The 24,534-nt window shown below is 38.6% G+C and overlaps 1 protein-coding gene across 3 annotated transcripts; it reads right to left on the bottom strand.

Moving 5' to 3' along the window:
• Positions 1 to 205: 205 nt before the first annotated feature.
• RB195_016607 (uncharacterized protein) lies at positions 206 to 20,357 on the bottom strand (the record flags this gene model as incomplete). 3 transcript variants are annotated; one of them, XM_064183213.1, is made up of 23 exons in its annotated part: positions 206 to 231; positions 285 to 317; positions 806 to 999; positions 1,392 to 1,498; positions 1,923 to 2,028; positions 2,219 to 2,355; positions 2,414 to 2,491; positions 2,801 to 2,920; positions 2,975 to 3,056; positions 3,115 to 3,261; positions 3,322 to 3,407; positions 3,601 to 3,685; positions 3,779 to 4,048; positions 4,138 to 4,253; positions 4,647 to 4,775; positions 4,840 to 4,923; positions 5,065 to 5,193; positions 5,479 to 5,561; positions 6,291 to 6,411; positions 6,558 to 6,655; positions 7,648 to 7,747; positions 8,777 to 8,887; positions 20,205 to 20,357. In XM_064183213.1, 23 exons carry the CDS (start codon positions 20,355 to 20,357, stop codon positions 206 to 208), a joined length of 2,595 nt encoding a protein of 864 aa, XP_064039093.1. The 3 variants fall into 3 exon arrangements, with proteins under 3 accessions (XP_064039093.1, XP_064039094.1, XP_064039095.1); XM_064183214.1 differs by having other exon boundaries at positions 3,619 to 3,685; XM_064183212.1 differs by lacking the exons at positions 206 to 231; positions 285 to 317 and having other exon boundaries at positions 789 to 999; positions 3,619 to 3,685.
• Positions 20,358 to 24,534: the final 4,177 nt, after the last annotated feature.

The following is a 24,534-nucleotide window of genomic DNA, read 5'->3' as shown; positions in this document are numbered from 1 at the left end:
TCATATCATCAGATATAAAAAGTAAACAGTAAGGGATCTTTTCTAGGCCATCCACTACGTTGGGTCTTCGAGAGGGATGTCGTACTGTCGGGTAGCACCACCTCCAGTTAGGTACCCATTGGATATTGCCACTTTATCGGCCAGATTTACAGACCACGTTTTCTTCGGTACTCTCGCTACTCTGCCTGACCTTTACATGATGTGATCAGCAAGGGCTTAACGATGAATCTCCTATAACAACAAATATCGTTTCACAATGACTGCTGAGAAGCTCCATATCTCACCTGAATAAGTGAATTCAATGGGAGCCAGATTATCTATTCACCGAGTTAACAAAACTGATCGAAGCGAACAAATGAAGCCGGATTTATCAAAAACATGTGGAATGTGGTTGCAAATGAACCAATATTATATCACAAGGACAATTAGGAAAAAAAAACATACAACTAACAGTGCCATATTGCCCAACACATCTTCCAAGAATAGCGCTAAACAAAAATTTCAATTATGACAAGAACCGTGCAAGCGAAAGCAAACGAGAAGAGACCGGTAAAAGTGGCTTAAACAAAGTAACACATTTGTACAAATGAGCATAATTAAAGAATAAAGAAGACTAGATGGCAAAAAACCGAAACAAAGCCGGGACGTTCATGTTACTGAGTGCACATGAAAAGTACTGTACAAAAAAGGAAAACAATATTCCAACAGAAAGTTGAAAAAAGTGAATGAACGATGATAAAAATATATCTAATATTCATAAACACGTAGAGGTGACCAGTATTGATCACTTATTGGTTATACGCACCCTTACGCAGAAGATCATTTCCAGACATGACAGGAAGAACTATGTCGTCCATATTCGGGCATACCAGGTTCTTTTCTATGAGAAGGCGAAGTTTTGACTCAATCCAGTCGGATACGGTTGACATATCAACTGATCTGTCACCGACTTGTGGAACGGCTCGAATTGAAGCTAACGGCGGTCGGCGGAAAGCATACCTAGAAACAGAAAGGATAAAAACTTTTTTCTTTTGTTTGGCTTGTTGTATGGGACCCTTTTTCCTCGGTTTTCAAGACCGTAAGTATACAAACGTATAAGGGTGCAATATAAGATTCTTTTAATTATTCTATGCACACATGAATTCTCGTAACAACGCAAAATGTTCTTAATTATTGGTTCAAGTGCAACTATCCTTTGTACAACGAACGTGGATCAGAAAAGTCAACTTTTACGTAAGTTTACTTCATTAATAACTCGAAAAAAAGCGAAATGGTAGAAAATAAACGAGGTTAGATTTGATTTATCGCTTAAATGTGTCCAATAAAGAAAAATTTGCAAAGAAGCGTTGACAAAGATAAGTATAAACACTACACTAGAACTAAATCCTTACCATAATCTGTCAGATGGAGGCGGTGGAATATTAACTGTGATTGGTCCTTCGAGCGTTTCTACTTCAACATTTAGGATCAAAGGTGTAGATGAGACATCCTCTATTAACTGAAACAATTGAATGAGAATTTGAACACTGATTGGACATCTTATCTTTCGTAAGTTAAAGGCATCACCCCACTAATCTGAAATGGTACGGATTTCAGGTGGAGTATTCGTATACGAGATCGTAGATTATGGAGAGAGGGTTGATCCCGTCCATTTCTTCCTAATTGCCGTAGAAAACGGCCCGGAAGATACGGCGCCGCACAGGGCTGGCACGCTCCAATCGAACTCTTTGTAGAAAATAGTGCGCCGGAATGCTTGAAGCCGTATCCTCCGGGCCGTTTTCTACGGCAATTAGGAAGAAATGAACGGAGTCACCCTTCTCCCCAAAATCTACGACTACGTAGACGAAAACTCCACCTGAAATCCGTACCACGCCAGAATCGTGGGACGATGCCTTTAATTAAAAAAATACAGATTCATGTACCTTGGCGACCTTTGGCAATTTAGCGGCTTTCTGGAAGAAGCTGCTCTGTGCTGCACGTTCAACCATGGAGATTATTTTCTTGCCTGTTCTCTCCCTAGTGGTTGTACTGGAAAGGTCATGGAGGATGAGAAATGAAGATTAAAAAAAAAAAAAAAACTGCGAACATTTTCAACTCAGTACGTCAATTCGAAAATATGAATAAGTTTGAATTGAAGACAAATGGAGAGAACAATTGCTTGAATTTATCATCAAATAAATAAGTCGTGAACACAAAAAAAGAAGCACATAGATCGTACCCTTCCAAATTATTTTTAGCTCCGAAATCTTCATCAGGACTACTTTCTGGGCTTTCCGGCAATTCTTCGTCTGAATAATGGGACACATTCATTGTCATTGCATCAGTGATGCGAGATAATTTCCGTTCTGTTTCCACCTAAATATGTACAGAATAACAAAATAAGGGAGAGAGGAGCTTATTTAATTTGACTTACCCTTGATGCACCACTTTGAAGTTTCAAAAGATTCACACTTGTTTGAAGCACCAACCGAATCCCACCACCGTACTTCATCTGGACGAAGAATAAAGTTCAAAAATTATTTTTCTTCATCGAGGAAAAAACAAATGATCATATGAAATGGGATCTTTTTAGATCACTCATTGAATGAACAAATGAGCAATATGATGAGAAGTAATCGATAAAGTAGTGAAACTTGAAAATATCCGACTACCGCATGCAAATTTTGATGTGAATGGTGCTATCTGCTTCAGAAAAAGAAAAAAAAAAAGAAAAAAAAAAGACCAAGATTATTCTCGAACTGAGAAAAACGAGCAGATATCAAGCAATACTATCGCAACGACTGCAAGAAATTGTGCTCACCTCCAAATCGACCCAAATTCCCCATTCATTCAGTTTCGAGGTGTAAACGCCCACAATGCGTGGTGCAGTCGTTCCAAGGCTAAGTGATGACAACTCGAGTTTCTCGATGAAATACGGCAGCTGAATATCATTTCCGGCTAAGATATGAAGCCAAAAACGATTCAAAAAACTCACGTGGATTGTTGCCAGCTTGCTTTGGATCTTTTGTTTTACTTGGTTTGCCCAAAATTCATCACGACAAAAATCAAAAAATATCCTGAAAAACAGTATGTTTGAGGCTATTTCCAAGAGAAACTACTAAATTCACTCTTTACCTAGTCCCAAGGGAATTTATCGATTCGACAAGATCCGAGTTCTCCTCGGGGTTACCCGGTTTCCATTTTACTGTGCCTAGATCTAAGGAAACAGTGGATCCACGTTCAGGTGGTGAGAAGCCACAACCATGAATCAATGATATTTGCCTGAAAACGAGCCAAATTCTCGAAGAAAAGAAGAAATATCCAAATTATTGGTATACTTACTCTGTAAACTGCCTATGTATCCTTCTATAGATGGCATCCTCAAATACTGGTGTGGATTGCCTTGAAGGTGTAGAAGAAATATCGCCCTAAAGGGAAAAGATACGCTGATAGAAGTAATCTATGAAGATGATTTTTGAAGCGATTACAAATTAGATGATTTTTGAAGCGATTACAAATTAAAGCATTTCGCAAGTATGAAGAATATGAGCGTGGAAGAAATTTTCGATAGGATCATTAAGCTTTTAAGAGGAAATATCTTTCAAAAAGTGGAGAACCAACATTAGATTTGACGCCTACTTCACTTGTGCTTCTCTTCGCCAACGGCCTCACGACATCATGAGATTGTGCACAAGCTTCTCGGAGTCTTAAGCAAAGGTTAAAGATTTTTGAAGCGATTTTTTGAAGAGACACGGAAAGAAAAACGTAAAGAAAACATAAACCAAAGTTTTATACTCACAAATGGAACCATCGTTCTTTCTCGCGAGCAGCTCTAACAAACAAGTAAATCGATCGCCCTTTGTATGGTCGTGGAGCACCTTCAGTCACGCTGATGAAGTCTGGCATATCGCTTAAGGAGTTCGCACGTCCCAGACGTGAACCCTCCTGTTCGGTGTCGCTTTCACTTGTGTCTGTCTCAGCTGTGTAACCCTCATCCACGGATGAAGCAGCTTCGGCCAACAACGGTAAGCAATCAGGAGCTGATTCCACCGGATGCATGGAGACAGATCTATGAGATGTAAGATTGAATAAGTAACTCTAATTAGGATGACAACCACACGTGTCTCGTATCAAAGGAAAAAAAAAGAGGCGGCACACCTTGACAATGGCTTCGATAAATCAACATCTCCTGGCTTCCGAGCGAATTTGATGTGGATGGGGTACTTCCGACTCCACCAGCGCCGTTTCGCCAAACGTTTTGGGCGGAGAGATACCTGAAAAGTTTTAGAAGCATGATTCATCTTGGAACAGATTGTTGCAAGATCAGTGAACGCAGGCTACTTCTTTTTTTTTTTGTTTTTTTTCCATACCCTAAGATTACACACAGTCATTAGATGAGAAAAGTTCCTACAATTCAACAGAAAAAAAGTAATAACCACGTAGTTTCGAATATGGCAACGTCTCTACGGCCTAATCGTAAATGTCGTAGTCGCAAATGTACGCGAACATGAATATCTAGCAATAAAAACCAAAAGAAAATTCCAGCGTTGTATTTGCTAGTTAGTTTCAAGAAAATATTAACGCCTTGTAGGTCAAAAGAATCTGATTGGAATGATGGAAAAAAAATTAATGAAAAAGGAAAAGAAATCGTAATCACAGCAACTCACTCGGGCCCCATCGAGGCTATAGATGGTCTGAGAAACCATGGTAGGCTGAGGTTGAGTGAGCGTAGGATCTTCATGAAATGCATGCTTCAAAACAGCTTTTGCTGGTCGTGATATTCGTAATATGGAACCCTAGGATTACAGTGGTTTCGTTGATTAAAAAAGAATTTAAAAAGAATCAGAGAATGGAAGGAACCTCTAGTCGAACGAGCACAGACTGGGCATTGTTGACATGGTATGTTGCAGGTGAATATCTACCTTTGAGTTCATTCATCCAACCCTATAAATGCAAGGATCTAATGGTCTAGGGGACGAACAACAAAATCGTATGGAAGCGGAACGAAAGTATGTGACAGATGAAATGAAAAAAAAAATAAACAAAGAAGATTGAGGGCTTCTAAGATTAAAAAAAGGGACGTACCCGATAAATTACACCTTCTCCAACACCTAATGCGTTTCCCTCGCCATTACTAACTTCACAGGCTTGCTCCAGCCGATTATCAACCGTTTCTGGTTCTAGCAGATCCGTAAGAGATGGACGACGTTGGATCTGTGATGGATTAGATCATTAAACTAGAGAAGAAATGGCTGAACTTGTTGTTTTTTAGGTTTTCCACTAACAAAAAAAAAAAACCCCGCAAATTGTAATGATTGATAGTACAAAATAGAGCAATCTTTGAATCTTTGACGATTTACGTCCTTAAAAGACTTGAAAGATTTCAAAAAGTATCAAGATTTCAAAAAGAAAAAACTGTCTAACGCATCATTATATCACAATTTTGCAGGAAAAAAACAAAAAAAAACTAATATAGGTTGTACATTTTCAACTGCTTACCGTAGGACGAGGTTCAGATACAAACAAGTAGAGAAATCCAATAAATGATAGATATAGTCCCCAAAGCAAACCAGTTATGAAACCTGAAAAGACATGACCATGAATCTTCGAGTTGTCTAGAGCAATTGAGGAGGTAAGATGGTGGCCTCACAACGTATTCACATAACTTGGAGCATTTAACACTCCAGTAAAATGAAAACAACTTCTTCTAATAAAAGCTGTACACGTTGAAAATCGAATTAAATACTGAAGGAATAGATTTAAAATCTGAAAGTCCTCCAAGTGACTGAAAACTGGAAACCACCTTGACTAAGGACTTTATTAAGGTACTCAAAATTCGATGCGGAGCAGAGATTCATGTCTCTTTCATCAGCAATCAGTACTTTGTACAGTAGCAAAAATGGAGAAAAGTTCCGATGAAAATTGTGCGCGAAATTCGATCTCGAAGCAGAAGAGTAAACGTGAAATCAGTTCGAAGGAGTTTCAAAGCCTTTTTTTGTTCAATTTTAACCTATTCGAGAGAGAACTTCTAACATACGCATTTCATGGATTACTTAGCGATGATCATCAGCAAAACGAAACTGTAGAAATAAAACAATTTTTCAGAGAGAACTACTAAGAACTATTAAAACTATTGAGAGAACTTGAAAAACTATCAAAAAACATTTTTTTTCACTGTCAAAACTCTGTCTTTGTCCTTTTTCTACGTGATTAATCCTCCACACAATTTTTGAACACCACTCTTAATCTTGAGAACGAGCTCACTACAAAAGAAAAAAAAGATATGATTTTGTGTAACGTCAAAAACGCACCTGGAAAAACAATCGTAAGCGAAAGCAATGCGCCCAAAAGCATTAACCGATATTTAAAAAACGGCATATTGCGATAACGCCGAGTCAACGAATAAACCACGGATGAATCTTGTGAAGAATCCTAGAGGTAAAGTAAGATGTTAGTGGTCTCTGAATTGAGGAAGTGAATGGGAAAATGTAATCCGAGAAGCGATAAAATTCTGAGCTTTCAGATAAAAGGAACGTTGAGAAGAGAAAAAAGAGAGAAGTAAAATCGAAGCGGCAAACCTTCGGGGCCTCTGCTTGGATCTTCTTGTCATTTTCACAAACAAGCATACTAGAGGGTGGATTGATGATAATACATTGTGCAGCTGTTTCTGCAACTCCTATAAACAACTGTGTAAAATGAAACCTGAGTGTATTTAAAGTAAACATGGAGCCATAAACTTATGAAACGTATGGTAATTATTAATTAATTAAGAATAGTAATTGATTCACAACTAATCCTCTTGTGCTACTTGCCATTAAAATTATTTAAACATAGTAGAGTTTCTTTTCTCTGAATTAAAACGAAGGGGGACGATTGAGGAATATCCAAAGCATAAACAATTCCCTAGTACTATAACGCTCGTCCAATACTTTTCAAAAAAAAAAAGATCTTAGAATCTCTTAGAATCTCTTTTTCTAAGAGATTCTAAGAGATTCTAAGGTTTTGTAGACCCTAAAATTTGATTATTTTGATTAATTAGAAATTGATCGCACAGATTTGTTCTTTCTGAGTTTCGAACTCTGATATTCAGAATAAATAACTCGATGGAAATTGCCAGACCTGCCTAAATAACAATAGCAATAAATACAACAATAAATTCTAATAGTCTTATTCAATCAGTGAAAAGAACCTGATCTTTTCGTGCAGACTTCGAAAGAAAACTGGTCTTTGCCCTCCTCAACAACTACCTTTGTCACCTTTTTCTGTTGAGTTCGCATTTTTCAGCCAAAAAAATTGAGATTTCGCAAAATAATTTGAATAAGTTGCGACTGAGGTAGGGGCGGTTTTGGCACACATTAAAAAAAAGTTCAGTGGTAACTTATTTTAGTGCTTATTCTAAATCCCGAGAAAAAAAAACACCAAAATTGGCACGAATTTGCTCATAAGGTACCAGGTTTCAAGACCGTTATGATTAAATTAAAGTCCATCACGTCACCGGGAACTAATTCCGATATTTCGAAGTTTTTCATATGCCAAAAGGAATTATTATTTCAGATATTCGCGAAAATTTTCAGATGTTTCTGGCAGCCGATCACACCTCTATCGTAGCCATAAAATTTCGACGGAAAAAGTGTGACAAGCAAAGAACTACTATAAAACGGTGTTTACCTGACGATTTTGGCCGATCCTTGTCCTTTTTCGTCAACAATTTTTTACCTTTTAATTTAGCTTTATCGAAGAGAACGCCAAGTTTACTGGTTGATGCTTCCTGCAAGTGTTCAGCATCAAAATTAAACGAAAGAAAGTGAGGGAAGGATATAAGATTTCAAAACTTTTTAATGTTTAAAACAATCTCTTACACATTGAAGTAACGAGAAGTCGTTCGTCAGTGAACCATGTCTTTGCATCCAGAAAAATAGTCATATTGAAAAAAAAAGAATTTTCTACCACTACATTCTGCCAGTTCAAAAGGTTCTGAACTCGGCGCTTCGTCTACCCCGAGAATTCCCCTTTAATGTTAAATTCTACAGGAAAATGTTGCTTTTTCTAGCTGACTGCGACGAATGCAGCACTTTTCGACCTAGAAAACATCTGGATGTAAAGAAATTAATTACTAGAGTTTCAGTTGATTAGGTCTTAGTTAATTCCAGTTTCAGATGCATTTATCACTGAGGTGGTATAGATTTCAGGTGGACTATTCGTATACGGCAACGCAGATTATGAAGAGGAGGTGATTCCGTCCATTTCTTCCTAATTGCCGTAAAAAAGGCCCGGAAGATGCGGCGCACAATGCTGGCGCGCTCCAATCGAACTCCTCTTAGAAAATGGCGCGCTGAAACGCCCAAAGCCGTATCTTCCGGGCCGTTTTTTACGGCAATTAGGAAGCAATGGACGGAACCACCCTTCCCCCTCTTCATATTTTTGTTATCCCGTATAAAAATACTCCACCTGAAATCCGTACCACCTCAGATTTGTGGGGTGATGCCTTTAATTGCTTTAGCATTACATTTCCTCTGTTTTCTCTGGCATCAGAGCTACTAGACCTTCTAGTGGAAGGATCTAAAGAAACTGAATCATTAATTGAAGAAAAATGTTGGACACCCGATGACTCATTCGCTGTTTTCAAAATATTAGGACCTCGAAATATATAAATTGTTCTAATAGTTCTGTTCTAATCAATCCAGAGCCACTCTCTATGATGTACTCAAGTTTTCAAAGCAACTAAATAAATTAAAAATAGAAAAAAATACAGAAAATAACAATTTCCTGTAAATATTTGCCACATTCCGTTACACACCTTTGAATCATTCGATCCCATCGAGATTCGGTCCACGGTTCGTTGACTGTCTGTGTCACTGACTTCGCCATCTGCGCTTACCGATAGTGTATGTGAATTCTCATCCGGCATCTGCAAACATAGGAGTTCCACTAATTTCTATGCAAAGATAGACAGACGTAATATGGATCCCAACGTCAACGTAGGCAAACAACAGTCAACTGAACCAATAGAGGCGGCTCCTGCAGGGAAAATTTCCGCCTCGAATTGTTAGCACGGAGACCCTGATAGATCCAGATTTGATCTATACTGATAGATAGAGATTCTGTGTCTACAATTCCATAAAAGCAGCTGGCAGCATTCAGAATCAAATGTGAGCAAATAAATGCGATGACTATGCGGGAAGAAATCAGAAAGCAAATGGAAACTGAAATGGGCGGGCCATACATGTCGGGACAAAATGCTGAGCGCAACACATATCGCTAGGCGAAAAAGAAAGGAAAAGCAACCTTTGAACAGAGATTTCCGTGTAACGTAATGAAAATAAAAGTATGAAGAAGCTCTAGAGAATAACAAAGAATTCTGTTGTTTACATAAAATATCACATAAACCTTATAATACTTCATAATATTTTTTTAAAAAATCATGCCATACACGGAGCAGAATAGCGCAACACAATCCTAAATAAGAGGAATGACGGACGATACGCAACTAAATTGGTCGCCAAATAGAAGTAGAGAAAATACGATACCTTTTTTTCGCGGACAAATACGGATTTATTAATAAGATCTCTAAACCAGAAGTTTCGGCACTAAAAGGTTTATTCGAACTGGTTTATTCCCCTCAGTGAGGTGGCAACTATCGACCGGAAACTAGAACACGCATGCAATCGAGGCCCAGCAGAGGAGAATGTGCTGGAATGACACGACAGCACTATGAAAAATTATTTCTTGCTAGTTTTCTCCTAAGTGAAATCACTCACAGAAGACCTACAGTTAATAAGCCAATTCTAAGAACGAAATATGAAGGACCATTTTACCACTCTAGTTGCTTCTGAATTTCCCCTTTCCGGACAGAAATTGAGTGAGAAAAACGTCCGAAGACTGTCAACTACTGAAAATTCCGAAATAACCACAACAGTTGGAGGTAACTCGGATTTAGCTGCGCTTTTCACATCAAAGTCAGGTCGTATTCTGGGCAAGATTGCTAATACCGCTAACAAGGGAAAATAATTGAAGAAGAAAGAAGAAAAAAAAAACATTCAAACATTGTCACAACGAGATTTTACATGCAACGTTTCTATTTCATGCATAGAAACTTTCCATGCATGAAATGAAAGCCTGCTCCCGAAGGGAAAAAAAGAACAATTAAGGAGAAATAGCGCTGCTGAACTCTAATGACACGACATAGAGCTGGTTAGCTGTTCGATAGGAAGAAGAATAGCACAGTCATCACGAGGAATTTCTACAGAAAAAAAGAGCAGAAATTCATGAAAATTCCCCCTCAACATTCCGGCAAAACAGAATGATTCACTGTTCTCCTTTGCAAAAAAAAAGAGCACTTCATCAATACCTCAACTTTAATTCCAGAGGGAATGTGGTTTCAGAGTTCAAAACCTTCTCAGGCTTTCTCTACGTGGACTAATCAGTCACTAGAGCATAAATATGATATCTATTTGGACGCTAACAATATCTAGCATAATTTGAGAATCATACTGTAATTGTATGCGGCGGTTGCGTACAAAATAAATGTCACATTAAAGGCATCACTCCACGAATCTGAGGTGGTACGGATTTCAGGAGGAGTATTTGTATACGGGATCGTAGATTATGGGGGATCGTATACGGGATGGGAAACTATGGAGAGGTGGGTAATTCCGTCCATTTCTTCCTAACTGCCCTAAAAACGGCCCGGAAGATACGGCTTCAGGCGTTCTAGCGCACTATTTCCTACGGGGAGTTCGACTGGAGCGCGCCAGCCTTGTGCGGCGCCGCATCTTCCGGGCTGTTTTTTTACGGCAATTAGGAAGAAGTGGACGGAATCACCCTCCTCTCCATAGTTTCCCATCCCGTATACGAATACTTCACCTGAAATCTGCACCACCTCAGATTCGTGGGGTGATGCCTTTAAGCGCCAGCGGAGCAAGTAGAAGAGAAGAGTCGACTATGCAATACAATAAGTTAATTACACTGTTCTGCCTGAGAATTTAAACACCTCCATAGATCTGCGAATGCGGTGCCATTAATTTTAGGGCAGACAAGCACAATTCAAAGATAAACTGCTGCACAGTGTTGAAAACAGTGGCAAAAGAACGATTCCCACGAACAGATCAGCTAAGCCAATGCAAGCTGTTTCAACAATGAGCACAGTCTTGTTTTGGTGATCACCGTGTTGCCAAGAAAAATTATATGCTTTTTTAGTAGACAACAGCGACTTCATTTGAACAAGGAGCAGAAGAATCTCGAACAGCTTTCTGGAGGTTCAACGAGATTCATGGACACTAAAAGTTTTTACCTAACCTTTAAAGTGAGGACTGAACTCTATTTTATTAGTAGGACGTAAACGGAAAGAACATAATCACTCATTTGAATGAGTCTGTAAATTTTTAAAGCCCCTGAAAAAAAAAACATGAAAGCTCTGTCCAACCGCACATTTCAAGAGCAGGTACCCCGTGTGAATTTAGGAATAAGCACAGAAAAGAAATTGCCAATAAACAATAAATGTGTGAATAATGCGTCTACAGTTGAAGAATCCTCAAATAAACAATGCTTTTGAAAAAAAAAGAGAATAATAATAAAAAAGAGGGGATATCGCTGAAATACCAGCTGCGCAAGCGAGTGAAAGTGATACCATGCGAAAACACTGAGTGTCGGAAAATAAAAAATAAAAATAATACTCTTTCGTCCGGATGAAAGTGGATATGAGGCGCTTCACACAAAACCAACGCAGTTTTGGGATAAAATATGGTAGCGAGCGGGATGTTTCTACGGTATTTAACTGAATTATTTGATGTAAATAACTAATGGAGTAGGTATAAGAACGATAGGACGATGTAGTAGTATAGAGTAGAGAGAGTAGAGTAGAGTATAATATAGAGAGTAACTCCGTGTTTGCCTACTCGGAAATTCAGCGTACACCTCCCTGGAGATATACAAGAACCCCTAAACAACCCAGAGATCTTAGATGAGAACTTAGGGAGCGCGAAAACAATACTCTCTGTCCTTGAATCGGCTAATCTAGAACGAAAACACAAAAAAAAGAAGAACGGATGGGTCGATTGGAAGAAGATGAAATACACTTGAAAAATGAATTCGCATCAATGACAGCAGCCAGTAGATCGGCAAAGATGCGGATTTTACGGCGTATATAACTAATAAAATAATTCCACCAGAGAAAAAAGCATAATCAACGTCAGAGTAAGTACGATAAGCCTCCGAGGGGACTTCATTCTATTAACAATCGAAGACAAAACTCAACGATTGATTAATTAGTTACTGTAACATCAAAAAGAATCTAGAATTGTCAGAAAAACCATCAATTAGGGCCTAACTCCCAGAATAAGGAGTGAGGAACATGAAATTAGTACAGATAGCGATAGCGTAAGAAAAGAGTCCAGTAAGTCTAATCATGAGGAACATCAGGGAAACTGGTTCTACGTGAAACCGTCGGGTGGAAAACTCAGCAGCACTGGTGACCTGACGTTCCATCGTTGCCACAATCTCACGTCATTCTGGTCGTCATCTGGTCAGAAATCATCATGCAAACAAAATCGACACAGTAAAATGTCCGACATTAAAAACACACTAAGGAAACCCTTACAGGAGCAACAGATGAGAGTCCTCCAAATGTTATCAAAGAATGAACATTTAAATGCTATGAATGAATGAATGAATACACAATGAACACTTGATTCATTGAAGTACTTCCACAAGGATAAAAACGCCGACTTCGAAAAACGAGCTAATTTTAGTCATGTAAATTTCGGTCGATTGTTTTCTCTGCACATAAATCGTTAGGAAAACGGCAAATTAACATTCGAAAAGGTAGAATTAAATAGAAAAAAATTTTATTCTTTACAGGAATTCTGCACAACAAATAATACATCAAATTTGTACAAATCTCGTTGAAGTCGTAAATGAGCATCTATTCATTTTCATTCCAGCACGCGGACATGTCTTCAACACATGTTCTCGACATAATGAAGGGGAATTTTCAGCAACAACAACAAAAAAAAAAAAACTCTGACCAAGCTATGCGGTAACAATATGCGTGCGAAATGATATGGTTAATGACTAAAACTGGAAAGTAATCGATAGAAACATGTTTTAAGCTCCTGAAATAAACTCACCGTTTACCCTTTTTGTTGGTTACTTCATTATGGGAAGCAAATGTTCGTGTTCCACGTCTAAGTCGCATTAAATCAGCTGAGCAACAACCACGCGCAATTTTTCATCTCGAAGATGTCTCCATAATTGACTTAATAAACATATCAAAACTTTTTCTTAAGCACAATTCTTTGAATCAAATAGAAACGAGTTGAAATATTATTGAAAAAACCCCTTAGACACCACTTGCAACACCATTATTCCGGAAAATATGAGAACTCAGAAAACGAGAAACATTCCCAGACCTCAAGAATCCAACTTCCTCAAAACACAAATGTGGATCGATCCTAGTCAGTATTTCAGAGAGATACCCTTCTCCTGATTATTCACAAAATCCAAGCGAATATGGAAATTATAGGCGCTTATCGTCGTTTGTGGGTATTATAAAATATGCTTGGATCAGGATCGCTATAATTATCTGGACAATTTAAAAGCCGATGTCATTATCTGGACAATCGATACGCTCAGTATACAACTCCTTGAATTAACGAAAATGTGGAAATAAAGTGTTGTGTTAGCGAAAGAGAATTACTTCAAATAGCAAAGGATTTTATTTTAAAAAAAAAGAATAAGGCCTAATTAATGACTGTTAAACTATTTTAATGATAACATCAATCACATCGATCCACAAAACATTCGCTTCAAACGTCAGGTGGACCGCAAAATCGACCAAGTGATGATGATGATTGGTGTGGAGTAATTAATTATTGTCAAACGTATGGCGGATCTTCCACTTCTTCTATGTTTTCCCGCTATAATATTAGATGTATCGCTAGAATATGACAATTAAAGGTTGAGAGGTGGATTCCCTCGCGGATTACACGGATTACCCCCTACTAAATGTTCATAGAACACATAACTTTGTATGTTATTGATTCAAAAACGCGTGGTACGCCTTCGTTGGAACATAAGGGAAATTTTAGTTGAACAAAGAACAATCTCGGCGCTCGAGCGTAAGAAGCTTGAGCTTCCCATGTTCCCCAAAATGTTGAACCATAATATTACTCTCATTGACGTCATCTGACGTACTGATGTAATTATTCCTAATAGAGCAAGATGAAACGCGCACCAACGTAAACTTCAATTTTGAAAGCTTAATTCTTCTACACTCTTCGAGTATCGGGAAAAATTTAAGGAACGGAATGAATTAACAAATAAAATGAAAAAAATACCGAAAGCAGATATAAAATAAGCCTTAAGCGGATAAAAGAATAATACGAACAGGAAAATTCTAAAATGTGCTCATTCCGGATTTTTTTTTACGAGTGAATTCGTTCCAAATAAATCACCACCGTAAACTTCAACAACAACACAACGACGATAATTATCGAGCAATTCAACTACGACACGCATAAATCCCCTTCTAAATAGGAGCCGTAAATGAATACAACTGGTCGGGAACGATTTCCGAATAAAGTAAAGGATCAATAAACGTAGAGAAGCATATTTGCGCACATAAGGCATACTTATATTTGTTAACACTGAAAAATTCTGCGGTGGTCTCGGCGAGAAGATGAGATAAATAGAAAAGCGACAAACATCACAACGACGTTATCACACGCAGCCACACGCTCAACCGCTCCGTCGCGTCCACAACAACAAGCAGCTCTCAGCGCGCACCCCTCGTTCTCGTCTTACATCAGGGAGCAGCAATTAGTAGCAACGAAACTAAGGAAGAATATACTCGGACTGTTCTGTTTCAGGATTTCTACGACATGGCACAGATGGAAACTCCTCCTACTCTCGTGAAAATCATGCCAGTAAACTGAATTTGTTCTAACGGGGGAAAAAAATCTAGCAATAACTTTTCTGCCGGTTAGAGTGAGTGCGCGAAGCGACCATTGCGAGCTGGCTGCGGTCATTCTCAGTGAAAGACGAGAGGGACAGAAACGAACTTGATGATATGTAGACTTTTTCCATCCGCGGATAGAAGCCGAAGCTTCCTGGAAAATTTATGGAAATTTTAGTCATGTGAACAGCCGTAAGTGCACATGTTGATGCAGGCAAAGGGAAAGTGCTCATCTCGAAACAATCAATAGAAAAGATCAATAGAAGTTGGATATATATTACAGCTATTAACACTAAGAAAAAAAGAGAGCAACAATGTCTCATATAGCTGCATTAGATAACTTAATTGGTTGCAGATAGCTCAAAAACATATTGACAATAGCTGCAGAATTTGTGTGTACACTCAAAACAGGAACACCGTTGATATATCCTTTTTATCTATGTATATTATCCATAAATAAACCGCATCCGTCCCATCTCATTGATTTTGCCCACCATTTATGTGCCAGCCTCAAACTCTGCTCATGCGAACACCTTCACCGCAGAGAAAATTTATGTTTTCCATAAAATAAAAAAAGTTATATTCCCGATCCACTCAACTATAACAAGTTCCAATCATATAAAGTGAAGTAACTGTTAATCTAAAGAATACTGTAAATCAAATACAGTCATAGAATCGAATAACAAGAGCTAACTGTTGTGTACCGAGAAAAAAAACAAAAACAAATGGGATTTGTGAAAGAGCTGTGAAGGTGGCACTTAAGCAACCGTAGCCATGGACACGACTCCCCTATGAATTTCTGAACTGAGGAACTAGGAGAAATCTTTTCGTATCTAACCCGTCAAAAACACGTCGTCATCTTTCATCCCCCAAAGAATTGTGGAATAAATTTATTACGCGATGCATAAATCTCCCTCCTAATAGGAGCAGTAAATGAATACAACTGATCGGCAACAAGATTCCCGAACAAAGGAAAAGATCACTAACTAGAACCAGTCACTATTCAAAGAAACACCAGGAAACGTGAGTCATTTTCCGTAATCAATCAGTGTCAGAAAACTTCGGACAGGTCGTAGATCATCGAAAAACATGAATATTTCCTGCGAACAACATTATTTAATAGAATGATGTGAGTATGTATGAGAACACTGATGTGAAAATGGGGAAAAGCTGAAAGAAAAAAGCGAAAACCATGAGAAGGGAACGCCACAGGACATAAATGTATTTCAAAAAAAGTGGAACGTATCGTATTATTTGAGAAATCTGAGATTTTAAAAAAGACAACCATTAACTGTCTTCTTTGAAAATAAGATAACACGATAAGTAGACTAATCTACTCCATAAATCAAATATGAAGAACATGAACAACACAAAAATATCAAATTGTGAAAAATTTATACAAAAAAAAGAGGCAGATATAGTAAACAACTATATAGGCAAGTGAATTATTTGCTCAAACATTAACATCCACTTTTCATTTAGAAATGTGCTTTAAATGGAATGAAAGCCTCCCCAATACCTCTCAATTTTGAAGTTAACTATAGACATCCAGTAAAGCTTATCGAAACGAGCAACAAATCAGTTGCTGCAGCGGCAAAATTTGCTTATATGGAAGAAAATTTCCCCTAGAATGCACCTAATGAAGTGATCATTCGAGTTGCGTCAACATGGAATCATCTCAGAATGGATTTAGTTGAAGACACTCCGTTCTTCTAAGAAATATGTGGTGAGTTTGGTTTAAATTTTCGAAGGAAAAGAAACGCTAAGAAATCTCTCGGAGTAACAAGTGATACGTAGCGCTCACGCGTGATCAGCGAATAGTGACTAAACTCAGAAAGACAGTGAGGGAATTCGTGATCATGATTCATATTTATCCATGCGTCATCACTTGGCCGTTACAATAAAGAGAGGTCGACTACGAATTAATACAAGCACAGCGAGAAACAGCTCAACTCCAAAAAAAAAAACCCTTAAACCACATTATTTCACAACATGGAATCGATTTTGTTAAAGGACGAAAACGGTGATAAGCCATAGAGTTGAAACCATAAAGAGATAAATGATTATAAGCGAACAGAAATATACAAATGCTCGTTTAGAGAAAAAAAAAACTCTCAAATCGCATTATTTTTTTTTCCACGAATACCAACACAGAATCGATCTAGCCAGAGAATGGATACAATGATAAACCTTCAAGCTGAATCCACAAAGAGAAAACGTTTCCCAATGTGAAAAGGGAAACACGCAGTTCCTCGTTTATGGTAAATGGGGTAGAATTTTACATCTGATTTGAGGTCGATAAGAGAATAGAAAACGAGTTCTTTTAGTCATGAGCATTTCAGACACCTGTTGAGTTATGTGGCCATAGTGAACACACAACCAAATGCTTCCATGGCAAACCTTCTCACATTTTATAGTATAGAACTTAAACTTAAAGTTTACCTCGCTCCGGATTCAAGCAAGCAAAAACATTCCATGAGGTGTGAACGGAAAAGTTGACACAAATGCTTTACCGCAGTAATAGCGGAAGCAACAAACAATCAATACCTTTCCCAATGGCTTTATTTGCTTTTGGAGGAGGGGGAGGTGGTAATTGCAGGTTCAACGACATCAATATATTCAAGGAGACCTTATTAGATGGAGCGAAAATGTCAGAATAGGTCAGGAACCGTTAATTGTGAAATGTTTGTTGAAAAATTAGTCATAAAAGCAAATTTTGAGAAGTGATAATTTTCCGTTAAGACTACCATGTTGCCCGCACCTTAACTGCATAAGGAAACTCGTCGTCAGACGTCATAACCGTTTCAAAAGTTAATTAACCGAGCGTAGCTCGTCTTTAGACGGAAACGAGGAAAGTGTTTCCTTTATGTTTAATTGGAAACACGCTCACATCTAGTGCAATTTCGTTGTCCAATGACTCATTAAGTGCATGTTTGCAAGCAAAGAAATGATGATAAGAAGCAGGCAAGCAAAGAAATTTATGATAAGAAGACTGATAGTGTAAAGTGAACAGTGCTCTCTTGCAAGCTAAGTGCATTTTAGCTTGTCATCTCTCAAGACATGCTATCCACTCGAATTATATCAGCAACGGAAAGAAGAATCTAGAGAAAGATAAAAATGCTGAGAATTTAACCGTCTGAATTACACTTGCACGAGAATTTACATAAGGTCATACTCCTGAAAATGCAGTAATTCATTTCTTGAGATGTCGCCATATCGGTGCAGTTGATGTGAATCACAGGAAATCGTTCGCTTTTTTCCTAACCTTGAGTTGCCCCTATGTGAGTAGCAGACTGTTTCCTTATTGAATAACAAAGAAAGACTAAAAGTAAAGAAGAATATAAAAATTGCACCCTTTTTTGAACCTACTGCACAGAAAATGCATTGAGAATGTGATAGAGGAACTCATTGTAAGAAGTAAAAACAGAGGAAATTGAAAGATGAAACCGGTTATTTGATCATGGGTCGCTCTGGAAAGGGACGTGTACCACAATAGAGGCCATAAATAAAGTTTCACTAAAACCACGTCGGCAAAACAAGGAAAGATTAATTCGGAACGAGTACCCATCACGTAAAAAAGAAACGAAAAATATAAATTCAATAAGTGGTTCCTAACACATAAAAAGGATTAGGATATAGAAACAGATCAACAAACAAACGGTATGGGCTAACTAATTCCAGATTTTAAGCCATAGAGGATACGAGTAAATGACCAACCGTAAACAGTAATTAATCTTTCCACAGAAAGACAGAAAGTACTTTGACGATAGCTAGATCGCGTGAATATTTTAAATCCCGCCTGATATTGCGTGTTTAACTCAGCGAAGATGAAAACTAACTTCAGTTTTGATGAAAAAAATAGAGTGCTGTGTGCTCCACGGAGCTGATGGCTCTGGCCTGGCTTGCAGCTTAATGAAAGAGAATGAAAAAAAGAGCGTGCAACCAATATAGAAAGTGCAATCAGAAAAACGTAGCTGCAATGAAACGAGAAATGCAAAGTGAAATGATTAAAAAGCGCAGAACTGCCCCCCCCCCCCCCCTTACACCAAACACACATTATTGGTTTTTCCACAAAAGAATGTCGGGGAGTTAATAAATCTCAATAATTCTACTTATAAACCTTGAACCTTACAAAAGAACGGTTAAAGCCAAAAGGCATGAAAAACTGGGCATGAATACAAGCTTATTGTGTTTTATTCATGCCCACTTTAGCGTCTTCAAATACCCTCATCTGGAAGTTTTCAGTGAATGTTCTATCGTGCTTGAAAGTTCCGTATGAGCGTGTTTGACACCATAAACTGAAGTTTGGGTTTCGCTCAGAAGAAAGGACAATATTTTTTGGGAAATTGGTCTATTGAAACCCTTCCAAACGTATCCAATATTCATCGAATTAGAATTCCAGAGGCGTTTCAATTTAGCGTCTCCGTCACAGTTTAAGGGAACGCTTGGTACGTTTTCACCTGATATCGCACTTAGTTGGATCATTTCTCATTGCAATTTAAGGAATCTATGTCCAAAAGAAAAGTGGCTCTGCCTGCAGTACAGTGTGTATGTGGTCAGGGGCATTTTTTCTTTTCTCCTGAGTCTTAGGTTGCTCTTGAAGAAGCACGGATTTGTTACATTTCCAATGTTTCAAACGAAAGCAAGATGTGCAATGAAGTGCACTTCAAACGAAGACCTCCGGGCTATTATGAGCAGTGGCAGCAAAGTTGAACGTGGCGCTAAAGTAGCAAGTCATTTGGAAGAATAGTGAGCGCGTTTTGGTTATTATTAATACTCTCAGAATTCTAAGGAATTCATTCTCTCATTGGCTCTGGAAAGAAAATTACGCACAATTCCTACGCCTTCACTGAGATCTAAAATCGCAACATGTTGGAATACGCTGCATACTACAATGTTTTAATACTTTCGAATTTTTATGTGAAAGCTATAGCAAAAAAGGTAGTAGACATAAAATTCAATAAGGTGACCGCTTTTTTTCTTCGAATATGGTACATAGCAGTGGAACTTGGAGCATATTGGTAGTCCAGATACAAGTTCCGACACTAGTTTAAAAAAACTGCAACCAGCAGACAAAAAAAGACTAAGGAGAACGAATGACAAAGTGAGCCTGGTTAACGAATTTAATTCAAAAAAAAATTAAACAGCTCTTGAGCACTGGCGCAAAAAGAATCCTAGCGATTTTAAACCGTACAGGGCTTTAGTAACAGTAACAAAATAAAAGCAGCTAAAACTCATAAAATGAAAAAAAAATAAGCGACACTTAAAAACCTACAGGACCAGATCCAGCTTCTTGAGCTTCTTCAACATCATCGTAACCAATCACCGTAGTATCGGGATCATCACCAAATCCGTAATCATCGGAGAGATCGTTCAGCCTTACCGAGTCGAAGCTCAAGCTTGCGGGCGTCCTGATCCGATCGCCCATTCCTTGTACGCCCTTTAAATGAAAAAATGCGACTCGGTTAAGTTATGGTTATATTCAAAGTTGTCATCACATTCCGAAGAACTCATTAAAAATTCGTCAACACTTGTACAATGGGCATTAACACGAGGAAGGAATTTTGAGGAAAGAATTTCTTCCATGAAAAAAAAAGAAATGAGTTCTACAAGAGGAAAAACTGATCGATAAACCGCGTGCTTCAATTCTATTCTTATTTTTTGTAACAGAAAATCAGTAGAGAAGAATAGAATAAATAAAATAGAATAGAAAATAGAATAGTACTTGAGATTTCTGACGCCGTAGTTTGCAAACGTAGGTCTGTGACGACAGACCACACGGATTGATAGTCAACGTTAGGGGAAAAAAAAGGATGTGGAGGCTAGCGCGAAATGTCACCGAGGGAATCCGAGGAAATAGGCAAATAATTTCGGAGAAACCTAACAGAACGGTGGCTAGATATTCCTAATTACCTCGCAGCAACAAGTTCCTACGAAATACTTTGAAGACGGCGAAATGCGGATGCATTACATTCTTTTTTTTCTGAGGTTAGCGATCTTTAGCCTATCTGGACACGGCCAGTAAAGAGGATCATTGTCATGTGGGCACTAGAAAAGGGTCATCGGGCGCACACAAACACTAGTTTACTCAACGTAATGCGATGAGTTTTGATGCGGGATCGTTTTAGTATGGTCGCAAACAATGGACGGGATCAACAAACAGAACAAACAGCACAAAGGTTCAGCAACAATTTTCAATCCGGTTGAATTATTCGGAGAGAGAAAATATCGAACACAAAGGAATAGCGAATATATTAACCAAAAATCAGCAAAACTTTTGTTGATAACCGCTCGATATCCATATTAATTTCGGTTTCAAAGCATACAAAGTGAATATTCATAAAAACTTTTAATTCTTCTAGTGATTCTAATGGATTGTAGTGCTCAGTTTCTAATGCATGCACTTTACAATTCAGAAGATATAGAGGAAAACAGTTTTCAAAATTTATTCTCACAAAGCCACGGAAATTACAATCGAAATTATAGGATATGTGGTGCTTTTGCACAATCAGACTAATACACTGATAATTGTACGTTCATTGTAACGTATTTAGTTCCATTCGTTAATGAATTTAAACTTTTATTTTACTGTAACTAATTGACTAAACAGCTTCGACATCGATTGAAAACGACGGCATTCCAAGCACTACTCAGCTTTATATGATCTCACTGGACATAATTTTTGGATCCAACTATAAATCGCAGCATATTACCAAACGGCGACGAAATAAAACACATCAAAATCAGTGGATTTTCAAGGAATATAGAAAAAACACAAATCTGAGTGGTTGTATCGAACAATGGTTTGAAAAGAAAAGTGTAAAGATGAAATATGAAATGTCGGAATCTGTGGATTTTCAAAGAATATAAAAAAAAACAAAAATCTATCAAAGTAGTTGTATCGAACAACGGTTTGAAAAGAAGTGTAAAGTGAAAATCCTTCCTCCGTCGAGTCTTGATGAAATCACCACAGAATCTAGTTTTTTCAAAGAGAACGAACAGAAAACACAAGATAATGTGGGGTGGGGATATTGATTCGTCGATCGCTTGATGATTAGTTCTCGTTGATGGTTTCCCCGTATGTTCCAGGAACGTGGCTGACTTCATAGAAAGAAAAAAAAAACGACCGAGCCAACGTCAACGATATCAAACGAGGTTTGGAGGATGTTATAACGCACAGAGAGTGGTAGTACGATCGTTAGCTATACTTTATGTGCACTACGTCAGCAAACCAGACCCAACATAATTATTGTCGTTTAAAAGCTGCACTACCGAGAAATTTCTATCATAACCCTCTTTATGTGCCGCTCAACTGAATGGAACGAGTTTTCAGGTGATCAGGTGAGCTTGGCATTGTAACCAAATAAAAATACCACAGAATTTATCATTCAGTTGTGTTGATGATCACGGTAATGAGAAAGGGTCTTATCCGGACCATGATGTAAATGTTTAGGGTTGGTTAAAAGCATCACCCCACGAATCGGGGGTGGTACAGATTTCAGGTGGTATATTCGTATACGGGATCGTAGATTATGAAGAGAAAGGCGATTCCGTCCATTTTTCCCCAGTTGCCGTAAAAAAACGGCCCGGAAGATACGGCTTCGAGCGTACCGGCGCACTATTTTCTACAAGGAGTTCGATTAGAGCGCGCCAGCCTTGTGTGGCGCCGCATCTTCCGGGCCATTTTTTACGGAAATTAGGAAGAAATGGACGGAATCACACCCGTCTCCATAATCTACTATCCCGAAAACGAATACTCCACTTAAAATCCGTACCATCATTCGTGGGGTGATGCCTTTAACTGTTGTCAAAGGTGTTGTCTGTAGTTTTAGGACCCATAACCTGACGTCTCTACTGCATCAATCCGCTTGGGATGCGCCAATGTGTTCAAACGCAATTCGGAATTGTTTGAGGTTTATAAGCACGTTCCTAGCACGAGCAATGACTTGCTGGTCTACCCAGCCAGTATTTTTTATCCAATGCAGCAATACTGGTACCAATTTGTCGACAACAGAAGGATATAAGGCTTGGTTGGCTCCAGGGCGGTTTCGAACCATTCATTGTGCAGTCACAGTCGAGCCTCTTACCAACTGGGTTACACCCTACTAGAACCACAATGTAGTGAGGTCAACTACAAGGTTTACAATACAGAGCGGTAGTTTCTGGATGGGTTGGACGCTCTTTCGTGGCGTTCATCCGGCAGCAAAGCATATCCGTACCAGATCTATCGTCTTCTTTGCCGCCGCACATCACTGCAATGCGGTCATGGTCCTGACGCGACCGTCAAGAAATGAGACATCATCAAGCAGCGTAGAATTTAATAACAATGAAGTAAACTAAATAAATGTAATAATAACAAAATAAATTGAATGCAAATCCTCGCGAAAATGCTCCGCTTTCATTATTTGATGATAGACAACCTCATTGACGGGAAAAAACCCCAGGATATCGATCGTCTACACACACAATCGATGAAGATAAATACGTTCAAGCGAGCGGGTGAGCGGAACCCAAAGCGCAAGCGTCTTCGATCGAGACTGGGCAGAGGGAGGTGAAAGAGTGTGCGTGTGTATGAAATGCAGAAAGAGGTACTTTTTGCTCAATTTACTTTCCGTCGAACGCATAACGCACATCTGGTTGAACATAGTCGACACCGACTGTGAACATATTTGTCGCCAAGTACATACGTACTTGTAACAGCTGCCAAATCCAATATGCTTTCAAATAAGTCGACCGTTGAGCGAATACGCGGAACACGGATCATATGAAAAGTACAGCGTTCAGAGATGAATGCTTCGAATATTCACCAGTAATCCTTTCCATTTCAATGAATCTAAATAAGAGTAAAAAACATAAAAAGAAGCACTAAAAAAAAGACATTTAATCGGCGAGAATGAAGTCGACGGGTCCATTAGGCATGAGTAAAAGTGAATTTAGGCGTTGTAAGAGTTAAAAACCGCGACTGATGCTGGGAAGAATAATTGAATCGCTTGAAATAACAGAGACAGACAGATAAGAAGCAAAAAGTTAATGGAATGCCCCAGCCAGCACCAGTCATCCTATCAGAGCGCGGATAGAGGAGCAAAAAAAAAGAAATGGAAAGAAGAACATTTTCCGCGGAAAACACATCAAACGACGTTAAACAATGCTAATGGATACGTACGAAATCAGGAAAGAATGGTGAATTTCGTTTGGAAATCCTCGGGGAAAAAAAAGAGCGGATCGATAGTGGCAGACGAGCAGGATGCGGCCGAAGGGCATTCGCATGTGACCGACCAGTGGACGGATAGACGACGGTACACACAACCATGGATAACCATGGATACATGAGACAGAGGAGTGAATAAAACGGTGCTCCACGGTAGTATGTTGCCCTTTTCAATACATATTCAATACGTGGATTCGTTGGAAAGTTGATATTGATATTGATGGTATAGGTTTGATGCTGCGGTGAAGCCGACGATCCTAGGATCTTCTTCGATCGACGGATTGCATTGATCCATTGTTTCCATGAGCAGTCGTAGATAATCCATAAGCGGCCGGTCGCTCTGTTGTTTCTCGGATGACACAGGAGAACCACGGTGATGAGAGGGACGATGCAAATA

This window comes from Necator americanus, chromosome II, assembly GCF_031761385.1.
Source record: "Necator americanus strain Aroian chromosome II, whole genome shotgun sequence".
NCBI classification, from domain to species: Eukaryota; Metazoa; Nematoda; class Chromadorea; order Rhabditida; family Ancylostomatidae; genus Necator; species Necator americanus.
Note: the sequence above shows the minus strand (reverse complement) of the source record. Positions and strands in the feature narration are given on the sequence as shown.